At 45.9% G+C, this 20,449-nt stretch overlaps 1 protein-coding gene across 2 annotated transcripts in view; it reads right to left on the reverse strand.

The window, feature by feature from the left end:
• TCEA1 (transcription elongation factor A1) overlaps positions 1-20,449 on the reverse strand; it is a 152,946-nt gene that overhangs the window by 94,999 nt on the left and 37,498 nt on the right. For both annotated transcript variants that reach the window (XM_069731351.1, XM_069731350.1), the window contains exon 8: positions 12,110-12,286. In XM_069731351.1, coding sequence (XP_069587452.1) covers positions 12,110-12,286 — 177 coding nt within the window. The remainder of the gene's footprint in view (positions 1-12,109; positions 12,287-20,449) is intronic.

Raw genomic sequence — 20,449 nt, forward strand, 5'->3', positions numbered from 1 at the left:
GTAGGGTTAGGATCCCTTAGGGTTAGGGGTAGGGTTAGGGGTAGGATCCCTTTAGGGTTAGGGTTAGGATCCCTACCCCTAACCCTAACTGTTTCTGTTTATAGTGGGTTTTTTACTTTTTTTTGATGATTGGCAGCTGTCACACATTTCTCAGCATGCATTTAAAAAACGCAAACGCATGTAAAAACGCATGTAAACGCGTCAAAACGCCGCTTTTTTTTACCACATGCAAAAACGCATGCGTCAAAAAAACGCAGCGTTTACACGCGTTTTTTCACCATGCGTTTTTTTGCGTTTTTTACCGCAAAAACGCACCCCAAAAAACGCCAATGTGAAACCAGCCTTACATCTGGATCACCTCTACCTATTTACTAACATATCCATGTTTTTCACATGACGCATCATGAACAGAGTATAAGGCACCATTTGTGAACAAGGCCACTGAGTGGCCGAAACGTCAAAAAAAACTGTTGCCTTATTGTTTCAATTTTGCTTCTTCAATAAATTTATTCACTTCAGCTAATCTCCGGACTGGATGAGTGCAGTGATTTGACTTTTCCTAAGGGTATGTGCACACGATGCAGATTTAGTGCAGAATTGGTGCAGAACTGCAGCAGATTTTTCTGCTGCAGAAACGCTGCAGAACTGCACTGTGATTTAGGCTATATTCACACGTTGCGGTTTTTACCGCGGAACCGCAGCGATTTTGCCGCTGCGGGTCCGCTGCAGTTTCCATAGCGTTTCCATTTACATGTAAACCCTATGGAAACCGCAAACCGCTGTGCACATGCTGCGGGAAAAACCGCGCGGGAATGCAGCGGTTTAAAACCCGCAGCATGTCACTTCTTTGTGCAGAATCGCTGCGATTCTGCACCCATAGGAATACATTGAACCGCTTACTTCCCGCATGGGGCTGTGCCCACGTTGCGGGAAGTAAGCGGATAATGTGCGGATGGTACCCGGGGTGGAGGAGAGGAGACTCTACTCCAGGCCCCGGGAACCATATTTGGGGTTAAAAAAAAGAATAAAAATAAAAAATCATGTTATACTCACCCTCTGAAGTCAGCGCTGCACGCGGCCGTCCGGTCAGAGTTGCTGTGCGACCAGGACCTTCGGTGATGTCGCGGTCACATGACCGTGACGTCACGAAGGGTCCTTCTCGCACAGCATCTCTGGAACCGGACCGCCGGGTGCAGCGCCGAGGGATCGGGACGTCAGAGGGTGAGTATAACCAATTTTTATTATTTTTAACATTACTATTGATGCTGCATATGCAGCATCAATAGTATAGGCGGAAACCCGCAGCGGAAACCGCGGAACAAACCGCGATAAATCTGCAGGGAGAACCGCAGTTGTTTTGCCCTGCAGATTTATCAAATCCGCTGCGGGAGAACCCGCAGGGACAGGACGCTATGTGTGAACATAGCCTTACAGTACAATGTAAATCAATGTGAAAAGAAAAAAGCTGTGCACATGGTGCAGAAAAATCTGCGCAGAAGCGTTTCTGCGCAGATTTTTCTGCACCATGTGTACAGCTTTTTTCTTTTCACATTGATTTACATTGTACTGCACAGAAACTGCATAGAAACTGCACAGAAACTGCATAAAAACTGCATAAAAACTACATAGAAACTGCATAGAAACTGCGCAGAAACTGCACAGAAGCTGCACAGAAGCTGCACAGAAACTGCACAGAAACTGCATCAAATCTGCAGATGCAGATTTAGTGCAGAAAATTCTGCACCACATTTCCTACGTGTGCACATAGCCTAATGCAACAAATAGGAACGTGGAGTTTTCCACTACCGCTCAGTTTTGCTTTTAGTTGGTGAGCCATTTCAATGACTGCCCGTCTGCACCACCTGCCAGGACCTGGGTAAGTGCCCTACTCCAATGAATAGGACGGGTGCACGCGGATCAGCAGGTATATCTAGAGACAATGTAATCAGCGCTGCTCACCTAATGCTGTGAAAGAGAGCGATGCGGAACCCCCTCAAAGACCAAGTCAGCACTTCAGCTTAAGGCTATATTCACACTTAGCGGTTTTTACCGCGGAACCGCCGCGATTTTGATGCTGCGGGTCCGCAGCAGTTTCCATAGCGTTTACGGTAACATGTAAACCCTATGGAAACCGCAAACCGCTGTGCACATGCTGCGGGAAAAACCGCGCGGGAACGCAGCGGTTTACAACCCGCAGCATGTCACTTCTTTGTGCAGAATCGCTGCGATTCTGCACCCATAGGAATACATTGAACCGCTTACTTCCCGCATGGGGCTGTGCCCACGTTGCGGGAAGTAAGCGGATAATGTGCGGGTGGTACCCGGGGTGGAGGAGAGGAGACTCTCCTCCAGGCCCTGGGAACCATATTTGGGGTTAAAAAATAAAAAATCTGGTTATACTCACCCTCTGATGTCCGGAGCTCCTGGGCGCTGCACGCGGCTGTCCGGTCAGAGTTGCTGTGCGACCAGGACCTGTGGTGACGTCGCGGTCACATGACCGTGACGTCACGAAGGGTCCTTCTCCCACAGCATCTTAGGAACCGGACCGCCGGGTGCAGCGCCCAGGAGATCCGGACATCAGAGGGTGAGTATAACCAATTTTTATTATTTTTAACATTACTATTGATGCTGCATATTGCTGCATATGCAGCATCAATAGTATAGGCGGAAACCCGCAGCGGAAAACGCGGAACAAACCGCGATAAATCTGCAGGGAGAACCGCAGTTGTTTTGCCCTGCAGATTTATCAAATCCGCTGCGGGAGAACCCGCAGGGACCCGACGCAAAGTGTGAACATAGCCTAAATCTACAGCTTCTTTACAAACACCATTTAAAAAGGTATGGATGCTTTTGGGAGCATCTTTTAAAAGCAGGGCTGTGGAGTCGGTAAGCCAAACCTCCCACTCCGACATTTTCCTGACTCCCGTTTCCGACCACATGACTCCGACTCCACAGCCCTGCCTCACTCCTGAGCATGTACATAAAGTGCAGCACAGATTCATCTCACCTAGGACTCCACAGCCCTGCCTCACTACTGAGCATGTATATAAAGTGCAGCACAGATTCATCTCACCTACAACTCCACAGCCCTGCCTCACTACTGAGCATGTACATAAAGTGCAGCACAGATTCATCTCACCTATGATTCCACAGCCCTGCCTCACTAATGAGCATGTATATAAAGTGCAGCACAGATTCATCACACCTACGACTCCACAGCCCTGCCTCACTACTGAGCATGTACATAAAGTGCAGCACAGATTCATCTCACCTATGACTCCACAGCCCTGCCTCACTACTGGACATATACATAAAGTGAAGCACAGATTCCTCTCACCTACGACTCGACAGCCCTTCCTCACTACTGAGCACAGGGCCGGACTGGCCATCGCACTTCTGGCAAATGCCAGAAGGGCCAGTGGCGGTAGTGGGCTTCTCGCCAGCGCCGACTCACCGCCCCTGCCAGCGCCACCGCATTCAACTGTACCGGCGTCTACGCCAGTACAGTTGAATGCAATGATGGAGGAGAGAGTGTCTGCTGTCGCTCCCCCTCCCATAATTCCCCACTCTGCCTCAGACACTGCGGGTGCACGATGACGTCATATCATCGCGTACCTGCTGTGTGTCGGGCGGGCAGACTGCAGATGCTGAGACCGGAGCTGGGAGCAGTACGGGGCATGAGGAGAGTGTTTTTTTTTTTAAATATATCAATGAGTGATAACTGGATTGGGGGGGCTGTATTACATTCTATGGGGTCTGTGCTGCATGACATTCTTTGGGGGCTGGCTGCATTACATTCTATGGGGGCTGGCTGCATTACATTCTATGGGAGCTCTGCTGCGTTACATTCTATGAGGGCTCTGCTGCGTTACATTCTATGGGGGCTCTGCTGCGTTACATTCTATGGGGGCTCTGCTGCGTTACATTCTATGGGGGCTCTGCTGCGTTACATTCTATGGGGGCTCTGCTGCGTTACATTCTATGGGGGCTCTGCTGCGTTACATTCTAGAGGGGCTGCCTGCATTACATTTTATGGGGAGGTGGGCTGTATTACATTCTATGGGGGCTGTGCTGTATTACATTCTATGGGGGGCTGTGCTGTATTACATTCTATGGGGGCTGTGCTGTATTACATTCTATGGGGGGCTGTGCTGTATTACATTCTATGGGGTGCTGTATTATATTCTATGGAGGGGCTACATTATATTCTATGGGGGAGCTGCATTATGCTCTATGAGGGGGCTACCATATATTATATATGCAGGGGCTCCATTATACTATATGAGGGGGCTGCATTATATTCTCTGGGGGGTTGCATTATACTCAGGGGGCTACAATATATTCTGTGGGGTGGCTGCATTATACTCTGGGGTGGCATTATACTATATGTGGGCTGCATTATACTGTATCGAGGACTATGGGGAATACATCATACTATATGAAGGTGCATTATACAATGGGAAGTGAATTGTACTACATAATAATAATCTTTATTTTTATATAGCGCTAACATATTCCGCAGCGCTTTACACACATTATCATTGCTGTCCCCATTGGGGCTCACAATCTAAATTCCCTGTCAGTATGTCTTTGGAATGTGGGAGGAAACCGGAGTGCCCGGAGGAAACCCCCGCAAACACGGAGAGAACATACAAACTCTTTGCAGATGTTGTCCTTAGTGGGGCTTGAACTCAGGACTCCAGCGCTGCAAGGCTGCTGTGCTAACCACTGCGCCACCGTGCTGCCCATGTACTACATGGATGACAATGGCGGGACATTATACTATATGGAGCACTATGAGGAATGTATTATACTATTTGGAGGACTGAGGAGTTTATTATACTAAACAAGCAAAATGCTGCCTATTCATCGAGTGATTGGATTGTTTATGTGGGAACAGAAATCTTTGTTCTCAGCAGCACATCGCCGGTGTAAACTGTAGTTGAGCTGATAACATGATACTGTATGGGGACAGATTGATCTAATTGTGATTGTTCTGTTCCCTTCATTCTTTCTCAGTTAGTGTAAAGAGGCCAGGAAACAAGCTAATGACTTCAGTATTGTCGATCACACTTGTTTAGCGGCCTGAGATCAGCGCATGTAAAAACAACAGAAATGCTTCGCAGGGAGATGAGGCAAGGATGATGACAGTTGTAGTTAGCACCCAACGCCTGGGAATAGCGCTAACTCTACTGCTTTTCCCAGCCGCCAGAGCATTTAATTCTGGTATGTGTAATGATTTTTAGGGTTGACGTCAGCTGCGTAATGTCAGCGGTCATCAATTTCTTGTGTAAGTAATGGAGAGGTGTCTATCAGACACCCCCACTACTAGCCCAGACCTGGCGAGATCCAGCAACTCTGAAGAGCGGTGACGGTCGTAACAATACTGCTCTTCAAAGTCGCCGAGCTCAGCGCAAGACCTGGAATATCTGAAGAGCGGTGACATTACTGATGTCACCGCTCTTCAGAGTCACCAGGTCTCATATTGCGCAGCGGAACCAAAAGTGGCTGTAGGCAAAGTTTATGGAGAATCAGAATGAGGTTTCATAGCCTTTGGTCATCTCAATCCCTTCATTATCTACGAGATCCAATTATGTAGGTAAAGTAGCAGCTTTTCTTGTTACTGCAACTAAAAGCAATAGGACTGAGCTGTAATGCTGGATACAGCTGTAATTATATGTTATATAGTCGTGTTAAGGTACCTTCACACTAAACGACGCTGCAGCGATACCGACAACGATCCGGATCGCTGCAGCGTCGCTGTTTGGTCGCTGGAGAGCTGTCACACAGACAGTTCTCCAGCGACCAACGATCCCGAGGTCCCCGGTAACCAGGGTAAACATCGGGTTACTAAGCGCAGGGCCGCGCTTAGTAACCCGATGTTTACCCTGGTTACCATCTTAAAAGTAAAAAAAAACAAACGCTTCATACTTACCTTCCGCTGTCTGTCCTCGGCGCTCTGCTTCTCTGTACTGGCTGTGAGCACAGCGGCCGGAAAGCAGAGCGGTGACGTCACCGCTCTGCTTTCCGGCCGCTGTGCTCACAGTGAGTGCAGGAAAGCTGACGGCGAGGGGACAGACAGCTGAAGGTAAGTATGAAGCGTTTGGTTTTTTTACTTTTAGGATGGTAACCAGGGTAAACATCGGGTTACTAAGCGCGGCCCTGCGCTTAGTAACCCGATGTTTACCCTGGTTACCAGCGAAGACATCGCTGAATCGGTATCACACACACCGATTCAGCGATGTCAGCGGGAGAGCCAGCGACCAAAGAAAGTTCTGGCCCTCTAGCCCCGACCAACGACATCACAGCAGGATTCTGAACGCTGCTGCGTGTCAAACTGAACGATATCGCTAGCGAGGACGCTGCAACGTCACGGATCGCTAGCGATATCGTTTAGTGTGAAGGTACCTTTACACTCCCCTCACTTCTTGTAACCTACAAGTGTACAAAGATATTATACAGTCACCATGTGACAAGTGGGCCTGTGTACCTTCAAATGCCAGGGCTGAATTTTAGTCCCAGTCCGGCCCTGACTGAGCATGTACATAAAGTGCAGCACAGATTCATCTCACCTAGGACTCCACAGCCCTGCCTCACTACTTAGCATGTATATAAAGTGCAGCAACTAAAAGCAGTGAGGACAGTGCAACAGCTTCTGGGTATCGTGTAGCATATTCCACCACTGTGAGGATGTACTTTTTGCCAAAGCTGCTAGGGACCGCAAGTGGCCCTATAATATCCACAGCCACTCGCTGGAAAGGCTCATCGATCACTGGCAGTGGTATCAATGGTGCTTTCTGTATATTCCCGGACTTTCCAACTCTCTGGCAAACTACGCTAGATCGACAGTAATTGGCAATATCTGTTCCCATCTTGGGCCAATAGAAGTTATGTGTCAGGCGAGCTTTAGTCTTTTGTATTCCAAAGTGTCCGGCCATAGAAATCTCATGAACAATTCTCAATAATTGTTCCCTAAATGGATAAGGTACGACCAACCACTTTTCACAGTCCCAAGGTTACGTAGTATCCGTAGGGAGAGTCTCTTTATACAGTCTGCCCTGCTCCCCGTATATTCTCTCTTTGTCAGAAGCAGTAGGGGGTTGGTCTGCAAGACATCGGAGCTTCTCCAGACTGACATCTGTCCGCAGGGCTCCTGGAAGCTCTGACTGTCAAGTCTGTAGCCCCTGGCATAGTGTGACTGCCAGGCCCTGGTCAGAAGCTAAGTCTTCAGTGTCGGTTATCAAGGACCTTGTTGGGTCTGCCATGTGAGGAGGCTCTGAGGCCACAGTAAGGTCCTCCTGTTCTATTTAAGATTCATCGTCTAATCTCTGGGGTTGAGTCTGAGCCGCAGCCTGACTCCGGATCACAACTGCCAGTACATTCCTGTGCATTGGTACATTTTCCCTCCTCGCAGGGGATCTCAGGTGGGTCACTTGCTTCCACCTTCCCTGCAGCATTTACTTGCAAGGGAGGAATATAGTGGAACACCATCCTCCCCAAGTCCATGCCTAGCAACACATTGGTAGGAATAGCCTCTGATACTCCCACTTCTCTCAGTCCTTTCCCTGCTCCCCAGTCCAGGTACACGTGGGTCATGGGCACAGCAGGGCTGACCACTCCAATCCCGTTTATAGACATAGTCTTTCCTGGTATGATATCGGCAGGGTTTACCATTGCTGGTCACCTCTGCCCTAGTGTTTCTGAGACCAATGGTGACTTTATTGCCAACAGTGACAGATTGACATTTCTCATTATTCCTCGCATCAAAGGGGACAGAAGGTTGGGACACAGACTGCTTTGTGGTTGCGGTTGGGCGTCTCTCCCCCATCAGGGCAGACAGCGCTAACATGTCCCACTTTGTTGCAGGAGAAGCACCGGCGTGCATCACCTAAAGAATGTCTAGTCCCGGGACCCCATAGGAAGTGGGCTTGGACAGCACTGGTGATCGGCCGGCAGAGGGAGAAGGGTCCCCGTTTGGCGTATCTCCCAGCTGAATCCCGATGGATTCCGCACCTCAGGCATCCTGTTAGCCACATAGCAGTTAGCAATCTTTGAGGCCTGATCCGCAGTTTGTGGCTCCCGATCACACACAAATTGTCGTACATCTGTGGGGCACATATTAAGAAATTGATCATTGACCATAAGATCCGTTAAGTCCTCAAAACTGGTGACAGAAAGTCTCCTGATCCATTGGTGAAACGTGGTCCTCAAGGTGCTCACAACATCCGCATAGCTGTCAGTTGATCCACGGTGTAGGTTCCGTAACTTTCTCCGATACACTTCTGGTGTTAGGTTGTATTTCCTGATCAGGGCCTCTTGTATTGCCTCATAGTTCCCATCTAGATCTGGTGGGAGGCCAGCAAAAACTTCCAGGGCTTTGCCTCTCAACCCTGAGGTAAGACACTGCGCCCACTGCTCACAGGGTAGATGGTATTGCATGCAGGTTTTTCAACACTTCGAAGGAAAGTATATAAGTCCGTATCCTTCTCCATCACAGGGAAGTTTTCCAGATGTGGTTTCCTTGGATTTATGTCCTGGGAAGGAGTTACCAGCGGGATGTTACCCCTTTCTATCTGAGCCATCTGAAGCTTTAAAGTTCTCTACTTCGGCATTCTGCAGCCTCTCTTTTGGCCCGGTCCCGGTGTTCTGCAGCAGCAGCCTGTCGGTACTGTAGAATAAGCTGCATGCGCAGATTGGGATCACTTGTTCCCAGCTGTTGTAAGTCCATTGGTAAAGTAAAGTCCAGAGGCTCCTCAGCACTGGCATTACTGGCATCTCCATCAGGTATCTACGGTGCAAGAGCTGGCATTGCTGGGTCTCTCTGAGGTGGACTCTCTCCTTGGCCAGATGCTCCCGTACTTTGCTCTATATCCTGCTTGACCAAGGCACATATCAGCAGTTATTATTATTATTATTATTATAGCGCCATTTATTCCATGGCGCTTTACATGTGAGGAGGGGCATACAAAAAAACATGTACAATAATCTTAAACAATACAAGTCACGACTGGTACAGTAGGAGTTCCTTGGATTTGTCCGCTGTCTCTATTCCTCTCTGCCCACAGAGGTCGGTCAGAGCCTCTTTGCTCTGCTTTTTGTACTGGGCTGCCATATCAACGAACAGCCTTTGCCAAATAAAAGATAGAAAAGAAAAACGGGGAAGGGAAACTGTTTGCAAGTATGTCTAAGTAAGCACTGAGTCGAACCTTGTAGAACTGGTGCGCTCCTCGCAAGGATACCAAATCTTTAGTACAGGGAGTAATTAAGCCATGCACTAATAGGAATTACTTCTATCGCACCGCTCTGCCACAAATTTGTTCATGTACCCACTTCTCAGCACGTGACTTGGGGTTGCGCCTGCAAGGGTTAACCTACCTCCTCTCACTCAGTCCAGCATTCAACCTCTGTCTTATGCTGTAATGGGAGCATAAATCACAGACAGACACAGGCCACGCATAGGCGATGAGTCCTGGAAATATTACTACTACTGTCTGCCAATCATAAGGATCACACACTTTAAGGCTATGGATTCTTCAGAGCATACAAAGTTCAGACTTATTAAAGTTTTAAGCTTTAATAGAAAAAGGTACAGTGCTTACAATTAAAGGGATATAACAATTGAAAAAAAGTAACATACAAATATACTAAGTACTAAGGGAACTAAGTAATGTAATAGATAAACCATTATTTCTTATTTTTAGGGACTCTATAGCGACAGGATCTGTTCCGCAGGACTGGCGCATAGCAAATGTGGTGCCAATATTCAAAAAGGGCTCTAAAAGTGAACCTGGAAATTATAGACCAGTAAGTCTAACCTCTATTGTTGGTAAAATATTTGAAGGGTTTCTGAGGGATGTTATTCTGGATTATCTCAATGAGAATAACTGTTTAACTCCATATCAGCATGGGTTTATGAGAAATCGCTCCTGTCAAACCAATCTAATCAGTTTTTATGAAGAGGTAAGCTATAGGCTGGACCACGGTGAGTCATTGGACGTGGTATATCTCGATTTTTCCAAAGCGTTTGATACCGTGCCGCACAAGAGGTTGGTACACAAAATGAGAATGCTTGGTCTGGGGGAAAATGTGTGTAAATGGGTTAGTAACTGGCTTAGTGATAGAAAGCAGAGGGTGGTTATAAATGGTATAGTCTCTAACTGGGTCGCTGTGACCAGTGGGGTACCGCAGGGGTCAGTATTGGGACCTGTTCTCTTCAACATATTCATTAATGATCTGGTAGAAGGTTTACACAGTAAAATATCGATATTTGCAGATGATACAAAACTATGTAAAGCAGTTAATACAAGAGAAGATAGTATTCTGCTACAGATGGATCTGGATAAGTTGGAAACTTGGGCTGAAAGGTGGCAGATGAGGTTTAACAATGATAAATGTAAGGTTATACACATGGGAAGAAGGAATCAATATCACCATTACACACTGAATGGGAAACCACTGGGTAAATCTGACAGGGAGAAGGACTTGGGGATCCTAGTTAATGATAAACTTACCTGGAGCAGCCAGTGCCAGGCAGCAGCTGCCAAGGCAAACAGGATCATGGGGTGCATTAAAAGAGGTCTGGATACACATGATGAGAGCATTATACTGCCTCTGTACAAATCCCTAGTTAGACCGCACATGGAGTACTGTGTCCAGTTTTGGGCACCGGTGCTCATGAAGGATATAATGGAACTAGAGAGAGTACAAAGGAGGGCAACAAAATTAATAAAGGGGATGGGAGAACTACAATACCCAGATAGATTAGCGAAATTAGGATTATTTAGTCTAGAAAAAAGACGACTGAGGGGCGATCTAATAACCATGTATAAGTATATAAGGGGACAATACAAATATCTCGCTGAGGATCTGTTTATACCAAGGAAGGTGACGGGCACAAGAGGGCATTCTTTGCGTCTGGAGGAGAGAAGGTTTTTCCACCAACATAGAAGAGGATTCTTTACTGTTAGGGCAGTGAGAATCTGGAATTGCTTGCCTGAGGAGGTGGTGATGGCGAACTCAGTCGAGGGGTTCAAGAGAGGCCTGGATGTCTTCCTGGAGCAGAACAATATTGTATCATACAATTATTAGGTTCAGTAGAAGGACGTAGATCTGGGGATTTATTATGATGGAATATAGGCTGAACTGGATGGACAAATGTCTTTTTTCGGCCTTACTAACTATGTTACTATGTTACTATGTAAATATGCAAAAACAGTTATAACATAAAAGGGAAAACTTACAGAAATATCGAACATTGCAGTCTGGTATTCTGTCCCAGAGGGAGGGAGAAATATGGAATGGCCAACATCAGCTTTCCAGGCTGCCCCCATATGTGAACATCTTTCTATGTGTAAAGACCTAATTTATAGAGTCAACCTGGAGGTCAAATTTCTAGACCAGCCTCTCATGTTAATATTATAATTGCTGGTTTGTGACTGGACCATGGCCACTCCACCAATGAACATATTATTTTCTCTGAAACTCTTTGTGTAAGCTTTCTCATAGATAGATAGTGTCAGGCTGTAATTGGCATATCTCTTCAAAAGAGCCAGAAGGTGTGAAAGGTTTCCACTTCCTGGTTCTTAGCAAGGCCCCCTGGCGAGATTGGAGACAGGAGACTGCCTTCTCAGGATAACATATGCTGTGACCCCTGTCAGACCTGCAATCTCAGAACAGATGTTAAATTACTGCTAGTCATACATGCATACCTATACATATTTCACTACACTTGGACTGCAGGGTGGCCGGTAAACTTGGCAACAAGCTCTACATTAGAACATTAAAAATCTTTCTTTTACCCATTTACAAAGTGGAAAAAATCCCGTTATCAGTTTACTTTTATGGGTAACCCTGCATTACTACTTCTAAAAAACATACATATACAAATTAGTAAACTTGGCTTAAAAGAGCTTGTTCAGCTGATATTTTATATTTTTAAAGAGGTTAGAATGGCATTAAAATAAATATAACCAAAAGAACTGATGTTTTTTTCCCAAGATATAATATTATTATTGTTGCTAATAATAACACGATCCGCTAAACAACCCCAAATTATAAAATCGATGAAACATTATAGTTACATAATTTAGAAAGTGAAAAGATTACTCACCTGGCTACACGAGCTGTGGGCCAACCCTGGGTAGGTCTTGAAACTGACATTTGCTGGGTTCATTATAGATCTGAGTTTCTCCGAAGTCATAGAACCAAACATAATAGGAACTAGTGGGTCACTTTCCCCGTGGCACTGGAGAACAGACACTTCTTTGTTGGCACTAATAGAAGCAGCCTGGAAAGGGAACAGATGAGAATCAGCATTAGTTACTGGAAAACCAGTCAAACTGATGGGAACGTTACATAAAGCCATCTGGTGCTATGCAAGATAAATGGCCGAAAAAGGAGGTAGTCGTGGGGCATCTATAAGTTCAGACCACCAATTTCCAGAATGATTGGGCTGTACTTTTGTAGCATAAACCAGAAATCCTTTGGCACAGATTTTAGACACCTAGAAGTTGCAGAAAATATTGTGTCATCTTGTGTCCGCAACTTCTGACTGGTCGGAAGTCAGACGTTATGTCACAAGCGCTCAAAGCAAGTCTGAGAGCCAGAACAAGGCTCTCACAGAGTTAGTGACCTCCTCGGGTCAAAATCTGCAGGAGACTGATGGGAGCGGCAGCGAAAGAAGGGGAAGACGACGGCAGGTACCGTATGTACTCGAGTATAAACCGAGATTTTCAGCCCACTTTTTTGGGCTGAAAGTCCCCCTCTCGGCTTATACTCGAGTCATACCCAGGGGTCGGCAGGTGAGGGGGAGCGGGGGCTGTCTAATTATACTTACCTGCTCCTGGCCCGGTCCCTGCAGGTCCCTGGCTTCCCGGCGCTGGCAGCTTCCTCCTGTACTGAGCGGTCACATGGTACCGCTCATTACAGTGATGAATATGCGGCTCCACCTCCCATAGAGGTGGCCGCTCACTACAGAAAGAAGTTGCAGCACCAGGGAAGCAGGGACTGCACAGCGCCAGGAGCAGGTAAGTATAACGGGGAGGGGGAGCGCTGCGTGATAGTCACCTGCTCCTCGTTTCGGCGCCGCTCCATCTTCAGCAGTGACGCTCAGGTCAGAGGGCGCGGTGACGTGGTTAGTGCGTGCCCTCAGCCTGAACGTCAGTGCTGAAGATGGAGCGGCGCCGGAACGAGGAGCACGTTAATATTGAAAGTGCCGGGGGCCTGAGCGACGGAGAGGTGAGAACGTGATTTTTTTTTTTTTATCACAGCAAATGGTGCAAGTGTCTGTATGGAGCATCTATGGGACCATAACGTTTGTGCTGCACTATATGGGGCCATAACTTTTGTGCAGCACTGTATGGGGCCATAACGTTTGTGCAGCACTGTATGGGGCCATAACGTTTGTGCAGCACTATATGGGGCAAGTGTCTGTATGGGGCCATAATGTTTGTGCAGCACTATATGAGGCAAGTGTCTGTATGGGGCCATAATCAACGTTTGTGCAGCACTATATGGGGCAAATATCTTTATGGAGCATCTTATGGGGCCATAATCAGCATTTGTGCAGCATTATATTGGGCAAATATGTCTATGGAGCATCTTATGGGGCCATTATTAACCTTTATGCAGGATTATATGGGGCATATTTAAATATGGAGCATCTTATGGGGCCCATCATAAACTTTATGGAGCATTATATGGGGCTCCTGATTCAATATGGATATTCAAAAACACTTAACCTACTGATGTCTCAATTAATTTTACTTTTATTGGTATCTATTTTTACTTTTGACATTTACCGGTAGCTGCTGCATTTCCCACCCTAGGCTTATACTCAAGTCATTAAGTTTTCCCAGTTTTTTGTGGCAAAATTAGGGGGGGGCGGCTTATACTCGGGTCGGCCTATACTCAAGTATATACGGTATGTAAGAACAAGGATCTTAGGTTTAAAGCACTGCTCCAATAAAAAAATAGTTTATAATTTATTTATTACAAATGAAGCACAATAAAAAAAATCTGAAAATTAATAAATAGGATAAAGCTTGGGGATAGTGACACCTAAGTGCCACGTCCAATGAGGTTGGTAAATAATACAAAAGACATTGTCACAAATTGTCCAAAAGAGTAATAACAAAAAAAAAAAAAAGATAGTTATCTCCAATGAAGATTAGATAAACAGCACATGCAACTAATGGTTGTAGTATGGCAGGGATAATAAAACTGCATAGATCAACTCTAATTACAATATATAAAGTGCAAGTGCAATAAATAATCCAACCAAAATTATAAACAAATATAGAGCCAGTCTGCAAGGTTAAAAGTGGCCCCCCGAAAAAGCACCATAGCAAAACGCGCGTTGGGGTTCCTCTTCCACGTTCTCTTTGAGGTTGGTATCACTATTTACAGTCTGATTGTATGGTCTTCTCTCTAAGGGTACCGTCACACTGAAACGAAGCTGCTGCGATACGACAACGATGTCGATCGCTGCAGCGTCGCTGTGTGGTCGCTGGAGAGCTGTCACACAGACATCTCTCCAGTGACCAACGATCCCGAAGTCACCTGGTAACCATGGTAAACATCGGGTTACTAAGCGCAGGGCCGCGCTTAGTAACCCGATGTTTACCCTGGTTACCAGCGTAAACGTAAAAAAAACAAACATCACATACTTACATTCCGTGTCTGTCCTCCGGCGCTGTGCTTTCCTCTGCACTGTCAGCGCCGGTCAGCCGGAAAGCAGAGCGGTGACGTCACCACTGTGCTTTCTGGCTGGCCGGCGCTGACACAGGATGCAGGAGGAGTGCAGAGAAGCAGAGCGCCGGCTACAGACAGCTGAAGGTAAGTATGTAGGGTTTGTTTTTTTTACGTTTACGCTGGTAACCAGGGTAAACATCGGGAACACTTTGGAAAAAACATCTAAAATATTACAGGACCAGATTGAGGAGGCTTTGAAATATAAGACAGACCCCGACTTCCCCAACAGAGAAACAACTCTTAAAACCTCAGTGGAGAAGTTCCAGATTAATCTGAAGGACCGGAAACACAGACACTTTGTACGAGACCTGACAGATTGTAAAGAAAAAAGAGCATTTGTATTTAACAAGGACACCCTCCCTCCAGGGGATATTTCGTCCTCCGATCTTGAGATTTCCGACACAGAGGCCAGATCATTAGGGGCCCGAGCAAAAATTAACTACAGAGGGGGGAGCAACCCAAGGAGGGGCAATTATAGAAGATGGCAAGACAATGGCTACAGGGGAAGACGAAACCCAAGAAACGTGGGAGGGATGTCACACGATATGGATGGGACACTTACATCACAATCCTCCTCCTCAACCTCAGTTTCTTTTTTAGAGAACAGGGATCTTCCACCATACGATTTGAGGACCAGAACACAAATGGGCCAAAAAAGATAGGCTTTTCCAGCGATAGGAAACAGATTATTAATCTCTCCTCTAATGTCTTATCTTCAGCTGAGGAATCTGTTCTTGCTTCAGGCATGTCGTTTGTGCCAACTACTAGATTTGATTGCTTCGCCTGGGCTAAAGACATTGATCTCTTTTTGAGAAAATTAAAATGGAGAAAATTTTTCATCAACAATGACACCAATAGATGCCTACAGTTGGGCATCTCCCCGGACTCCCTACCAGATGTGAACCTTCTGGCAGAACTCTTTGAGGAGGGTGCTAGAGGGTTAGGGGAGGGCCCCTTTTCTGAATTAAAAAATAAGAGCACACGTCTACCGCCACCAGGGGACTATAAGAACATTGACATTTTCTCCAAATTAGTGATGGATGAGATCAAGAAAATCAACCCAAGGAATAGGTGTGTTGATTCCAATCTGACCTCCTCTGAGATGGTAGCCCTCAAAACCCTTGAAAAAAACACCAACATAATAATAAAACAATCCGACAAGGGTGGTAACATCATCATTCTAGACACTAGCCAGTATGTTGCACTGTGTAACTCCATTCTGTCGGACTCTTCAACTTATGAGGTATTGAGAGGCGACCCCACGGCCACCTATTCTGGGATTTTGTTGGATATGCTGACAGAAGCTCTAGATAACCGTCTAATTTCAAAAGAAGAATTTGATTTCATGTTCCCCAAATTCCCCACCATTGCAACATTTTACTCCCTTCCAAAGATCCATAAGGGGTACACCCCGCTAAAAGGCCACCCCATAGTCTCGGGCATTGATGCTCTATGTCAGAATATAAGTGTGTATCTGGATAACGTTTTGCGACCCTTTGTCACAGCCCTGCCATCATATCTTAGGGATACGACTGACTTACTTAATAAAATCGAAGACATACGGATTAATTCTGATACCATCATTGCATCTATTGATGTTGAATCTCTGTATAGCAGCATCCCCCACAACAAGGGCATCCAGGCAACTGAGTACTTTTTGAAAACGAGGGGTACCCACCTCCGGGCCCACAACAGATTGATCATTGATTTACTGCAGTTTACTCTTGAACATAATTACTTTTTGTTTGGCGGTAAGTTCTACCACCAGCTCAGGGGCACGGCGATGGGGAGCCCTTGTGCCCCCACTTATGCTAATCTGCTCCTGGGCTGGTGGGAGGACACCGTCGTTTTCCAGGACGAGGATGTCACATGGTGCCCCAGGATTGTGTTCTGGGGGCGCTACATTGATGACATCCTCGTCCTGTGGTCTGGGGATGGCCCCTCTTTTGAGAGTTTTGTTGCTCATCTTAATATTAATAATTTGGGTCTCAGATTTACCTGTGAGGTGGGGGGGATAAGATTTCCTTCCTTGACCTGTTCATTTCTAGATGCCCGGATGGACATCTGGGCACTTCGATTTTCCGTAAGCCTACGGCATCGAATAGCCTGTTACGTTGGGAGAGCCATCATCCCCTCAGCCTTAGAAAGGGTATCCCTAAGGGACAATTTTTAAGATTGAAGAGAAACTGTTCATCTTTGGGGGATTTCGAGTCAAAGGCTCACAATCTTAAAAAAAAGATTTAGAGAGCGAGGCTACCCTTCTCAGGTTATTGATGAGGGCTGTAGACAGGCAACGGCCTGTAATCGTACTGAACTTCTCGTACCGAAGCCTCGGGACGATGCAAATCAGATGACACGTCTTATTGGTACCTTTGACGACCAAAATCAAAAGGTCATGGGGATTTTGAAACGTTTTTGGGGCATTCTGAAAGCGGACCCTGACCTAGATGGCATTATTTCACCACATCCTTCTGTGACATTTAGAAAGGGAAGATCTGTACGTGACTTTGTGTCCTATAGTCACTTTAGTACACCGAAACCAGTGGGTACTTGGCTTGATCGCCGGGAGCAGGGTACATTTCGATGTGGCTCATGTAAATTTTGTAAGTTTATTACAGTAAGTAACACATTTACGAGTGCCGTCACAGGTTGAACCTTTTACAACAGGTCTTTTGCTAATTGCAAAACGGCAGGGGTTGTTTACCTATGTACATGTACCTGCCCGTTGAACTACAGTTAGGGCCAGAAATATTTGGACAGTGACACAAGTTTTGTTATTTTAGCTGTTTACAAAAACATGTTCAGAAATACAATTATATATATAATATGGGCTGAAAGTGCACACTCCCAGCTGCAATATGATAGTTTCCACATCCAAATCGGAGAAAGGGTTTAGGAATCATAGCTCTGTAATGCATAGCGTCCTCTTTTTCAAGGGACCAAAAGTAATTGGACAATGGACTCTAAGGGCTGCAATTAACTCTGAAGGCGTCTCCCTCGTTAACCTGTAATCAATGAAGTAGTTAAAAGGTCAGGGGTGGATTCCAGGTGTGTGGTTTTGCATTTGGAAGCTGTTGCTGTGAGCAGACAACATGCGGTCAAAGGAACTCTCAATTGAGGTGAAGCAGAACATCCTGAGGCTGAAAAAAAAGAAAAAATCCATCAGAGAGATAGCAGACATGCTTGGAGTAGCAAAATCAACAGTTGGGTACATTCTGAGAAAAAAGGAATTGACTGGTGAGCTTGGGAACTCAAAAAGGCCTGGGCGTCCACGGATGACAACGGTGGTGGATGATCGCCGCATACTTAATTTGGTGAAGAAGAACCCGTTCACAACATCAACTGAAGTCCAGAACACTCTCAGTGAAGTAGGTGTATCTGTCTCTAAGTCAACAGTAAAGAGAAGACTCCATGACAGTAAATACAAAGGGTTCACATCTAGATGCAAACCATTCATCAATACCAAAAATAGACAGGCCAGAGTTAAATTTGCAGAAAAACACCTCAAGAAGCCAGCTCAGTTCTGGAAAAGTATTCTATGGACAGATGAGACAAAGATCAACCTGTACCAGAATGATGGGAAGAAAAAAGTTTGGAGAAGAAAGGGAACGGCACATGATCCAAGGCACACCACATCCTCTGTAAAACATGGTGGAGGCAACGTGATGGCATGGGCATGCATGGCTTTCAATGGCACTGGGTCACTTGTGTTTATTGATGACATAAGAGCAGACAAGAGTAGCCGGATGAATTCTGAAGTGTACCGGGATATACTTTCAGCCCAGATTCAGCCAAATGCTGCAAAGTTGATTGGACGGCGCTTCATAGTACAGATGGACAATGACCCCAAGCATACAGCCAAAGCTACCCAGGAGTTCATGAGTGCCAAAAAGTGGAACATTCTGCAATGGCCAAGTCAATCTCCAGATCTAAACCCAATTGAGCATGCATTTCACTTGCTCAAATCCAGACTTAAGACGGAAAGACCCACAAACAAGCAAGACCTGAAGGCTGCGGCTGTAAAGGCCTGGCAAAGCATTAAGAAGGAGGAAACCCAGCGTTTGGTGATGTCCATGGGTTCCAGACTTAAGGCAGTGATTGCCTCCAAAGGATTTGCAACAAAATATTGAAAATAAAAATATTTTGTTTGGGTTATGTTTATTTGTCCAATTACTTTTGACCTCCTAAAATGTGGAGTGTTTGTAAAGAAATGTGTACAATTCCTACATTTTCTATCAGATATTTTTGTTCAACCCTTCAAATTAAACGTTACAATCTGCACTTGAATTCTGTTGTAGAGGTTTCATTTCAAATCCAATGTGGTGGCATGCAGAGCCCAACTCGCGAAAATTGTGTCACTGTCCAAATATTTCTGGCCCTAACTGTATGTAGGTAAAACAAAAAGACCCTTTAAAATGAGGATAGGGGAACATATTGGGGACATCCTACATCAACGTTATACCCCTGTGGCACGCCATGTCAATGAATTTCATGCGGGCGATGTGGGGTCTATCTCCTTTAAAGCCATCGAGACGGTTTCTCAATCGGAGAGAAAGGGTAACTGGGACCAGAAGATCATCCAAAGGGAGACCAGATGGATCTTCCTGATGGAATCTGTCAGTCCGGGGGGACTGAATGAGCAACTAAATTTTGGTAGCTTTATCTAATTCTAATCTTGGTTATCCCGCACATAACTCTCTTGCCGGCGTCATATTGGTTCTTACAGACCATGACGTCCTGTATTTTTTTGTCACCGATAGTTGGTGACTGTTATGAATCACTTTTTTTCTATCTTTATAATATCTCTAGACCAGGCAGTCTAATGTTGGTTCGCAATTACAATGTTCTTTATATGCCATTCACTTCTCAGGGCGGGTGTTATGGATCCAAAGTACTGCTATTCTATACCATTGGTGTCTAGTGTATAATAGATCCTAAGTTCTATATTGCACAAATCCTGATATGTGCATTAGGTTTTCTTTTCTCCTGGCAGAACGTCATGTAGCTTTATTCAGTGCTCCGTATATTTGGCGGTTGCCCTATAACAGGTATGTTGATTAGGATATACGATCTATTACTACTAGACATGCTCGGTACATGCACACCTACTTTCTTTTTAGTTGCTCACTATAAGGGCTCTGATTGTCATAATTTGCACTTTACATCTGGGTAACTCCTCCTGGCAGGATTCACTGTGCGCTTGCGCTGTGCTTTATACACTAAGCGCCAAGCGTAGTGTGTGAATGGTGGGACATACCTTTCATCATACCCACCGACGCCGTTTATGCGCACTGCGAATTGGCGTTCATCTGCGCAGTCGACCGAGGAGGCCTCTGCACATGCGCACTAGTGCGCCCTTGGTATCCCGGAAGTGCTTTCATCTACTTCCGGGCTTATGGGATATAGGTCGCGGGTATGCCGGTTCTTACACGGCTTTATCCGGACCGCGTGCGGCGCTTACATTGTCTGCTGCCTCCGTGCCCATTGATGGCAGTCCCCTGATGAGCCCCTTTGGACAGCCTTATGGGGCGAAACGCGTAGGGATGAGACATCTGTCTCCACGAGATAAGTGTTTTTTCATTAATACCTTTGTGCTGCGAGGCTGATGGAGTGTGAACTCCCTTTTTTTGTAACTTGGACAGGATATGGGCTATTAGGCACAACGTTTTAATAATACCCCAACAACGCCTGACCACTG

This window comes from Ranitomeya imitator, chromosome 6 (genome assembly GCF_032444005.1).
Source record: "Ranitomeya imitator isolate aRanImi1 chromosome 6, aRanImi1.pri, whole genome shotgun sequence".
In the NCBI taxonomy this organism is placed as follows: domain Eukaryota; kingdom Metazoa; phylum Chordata; class Amphibia; order Anura; family Dendrobatidae; genus Ranitomeya; species Ranitomeya imitator.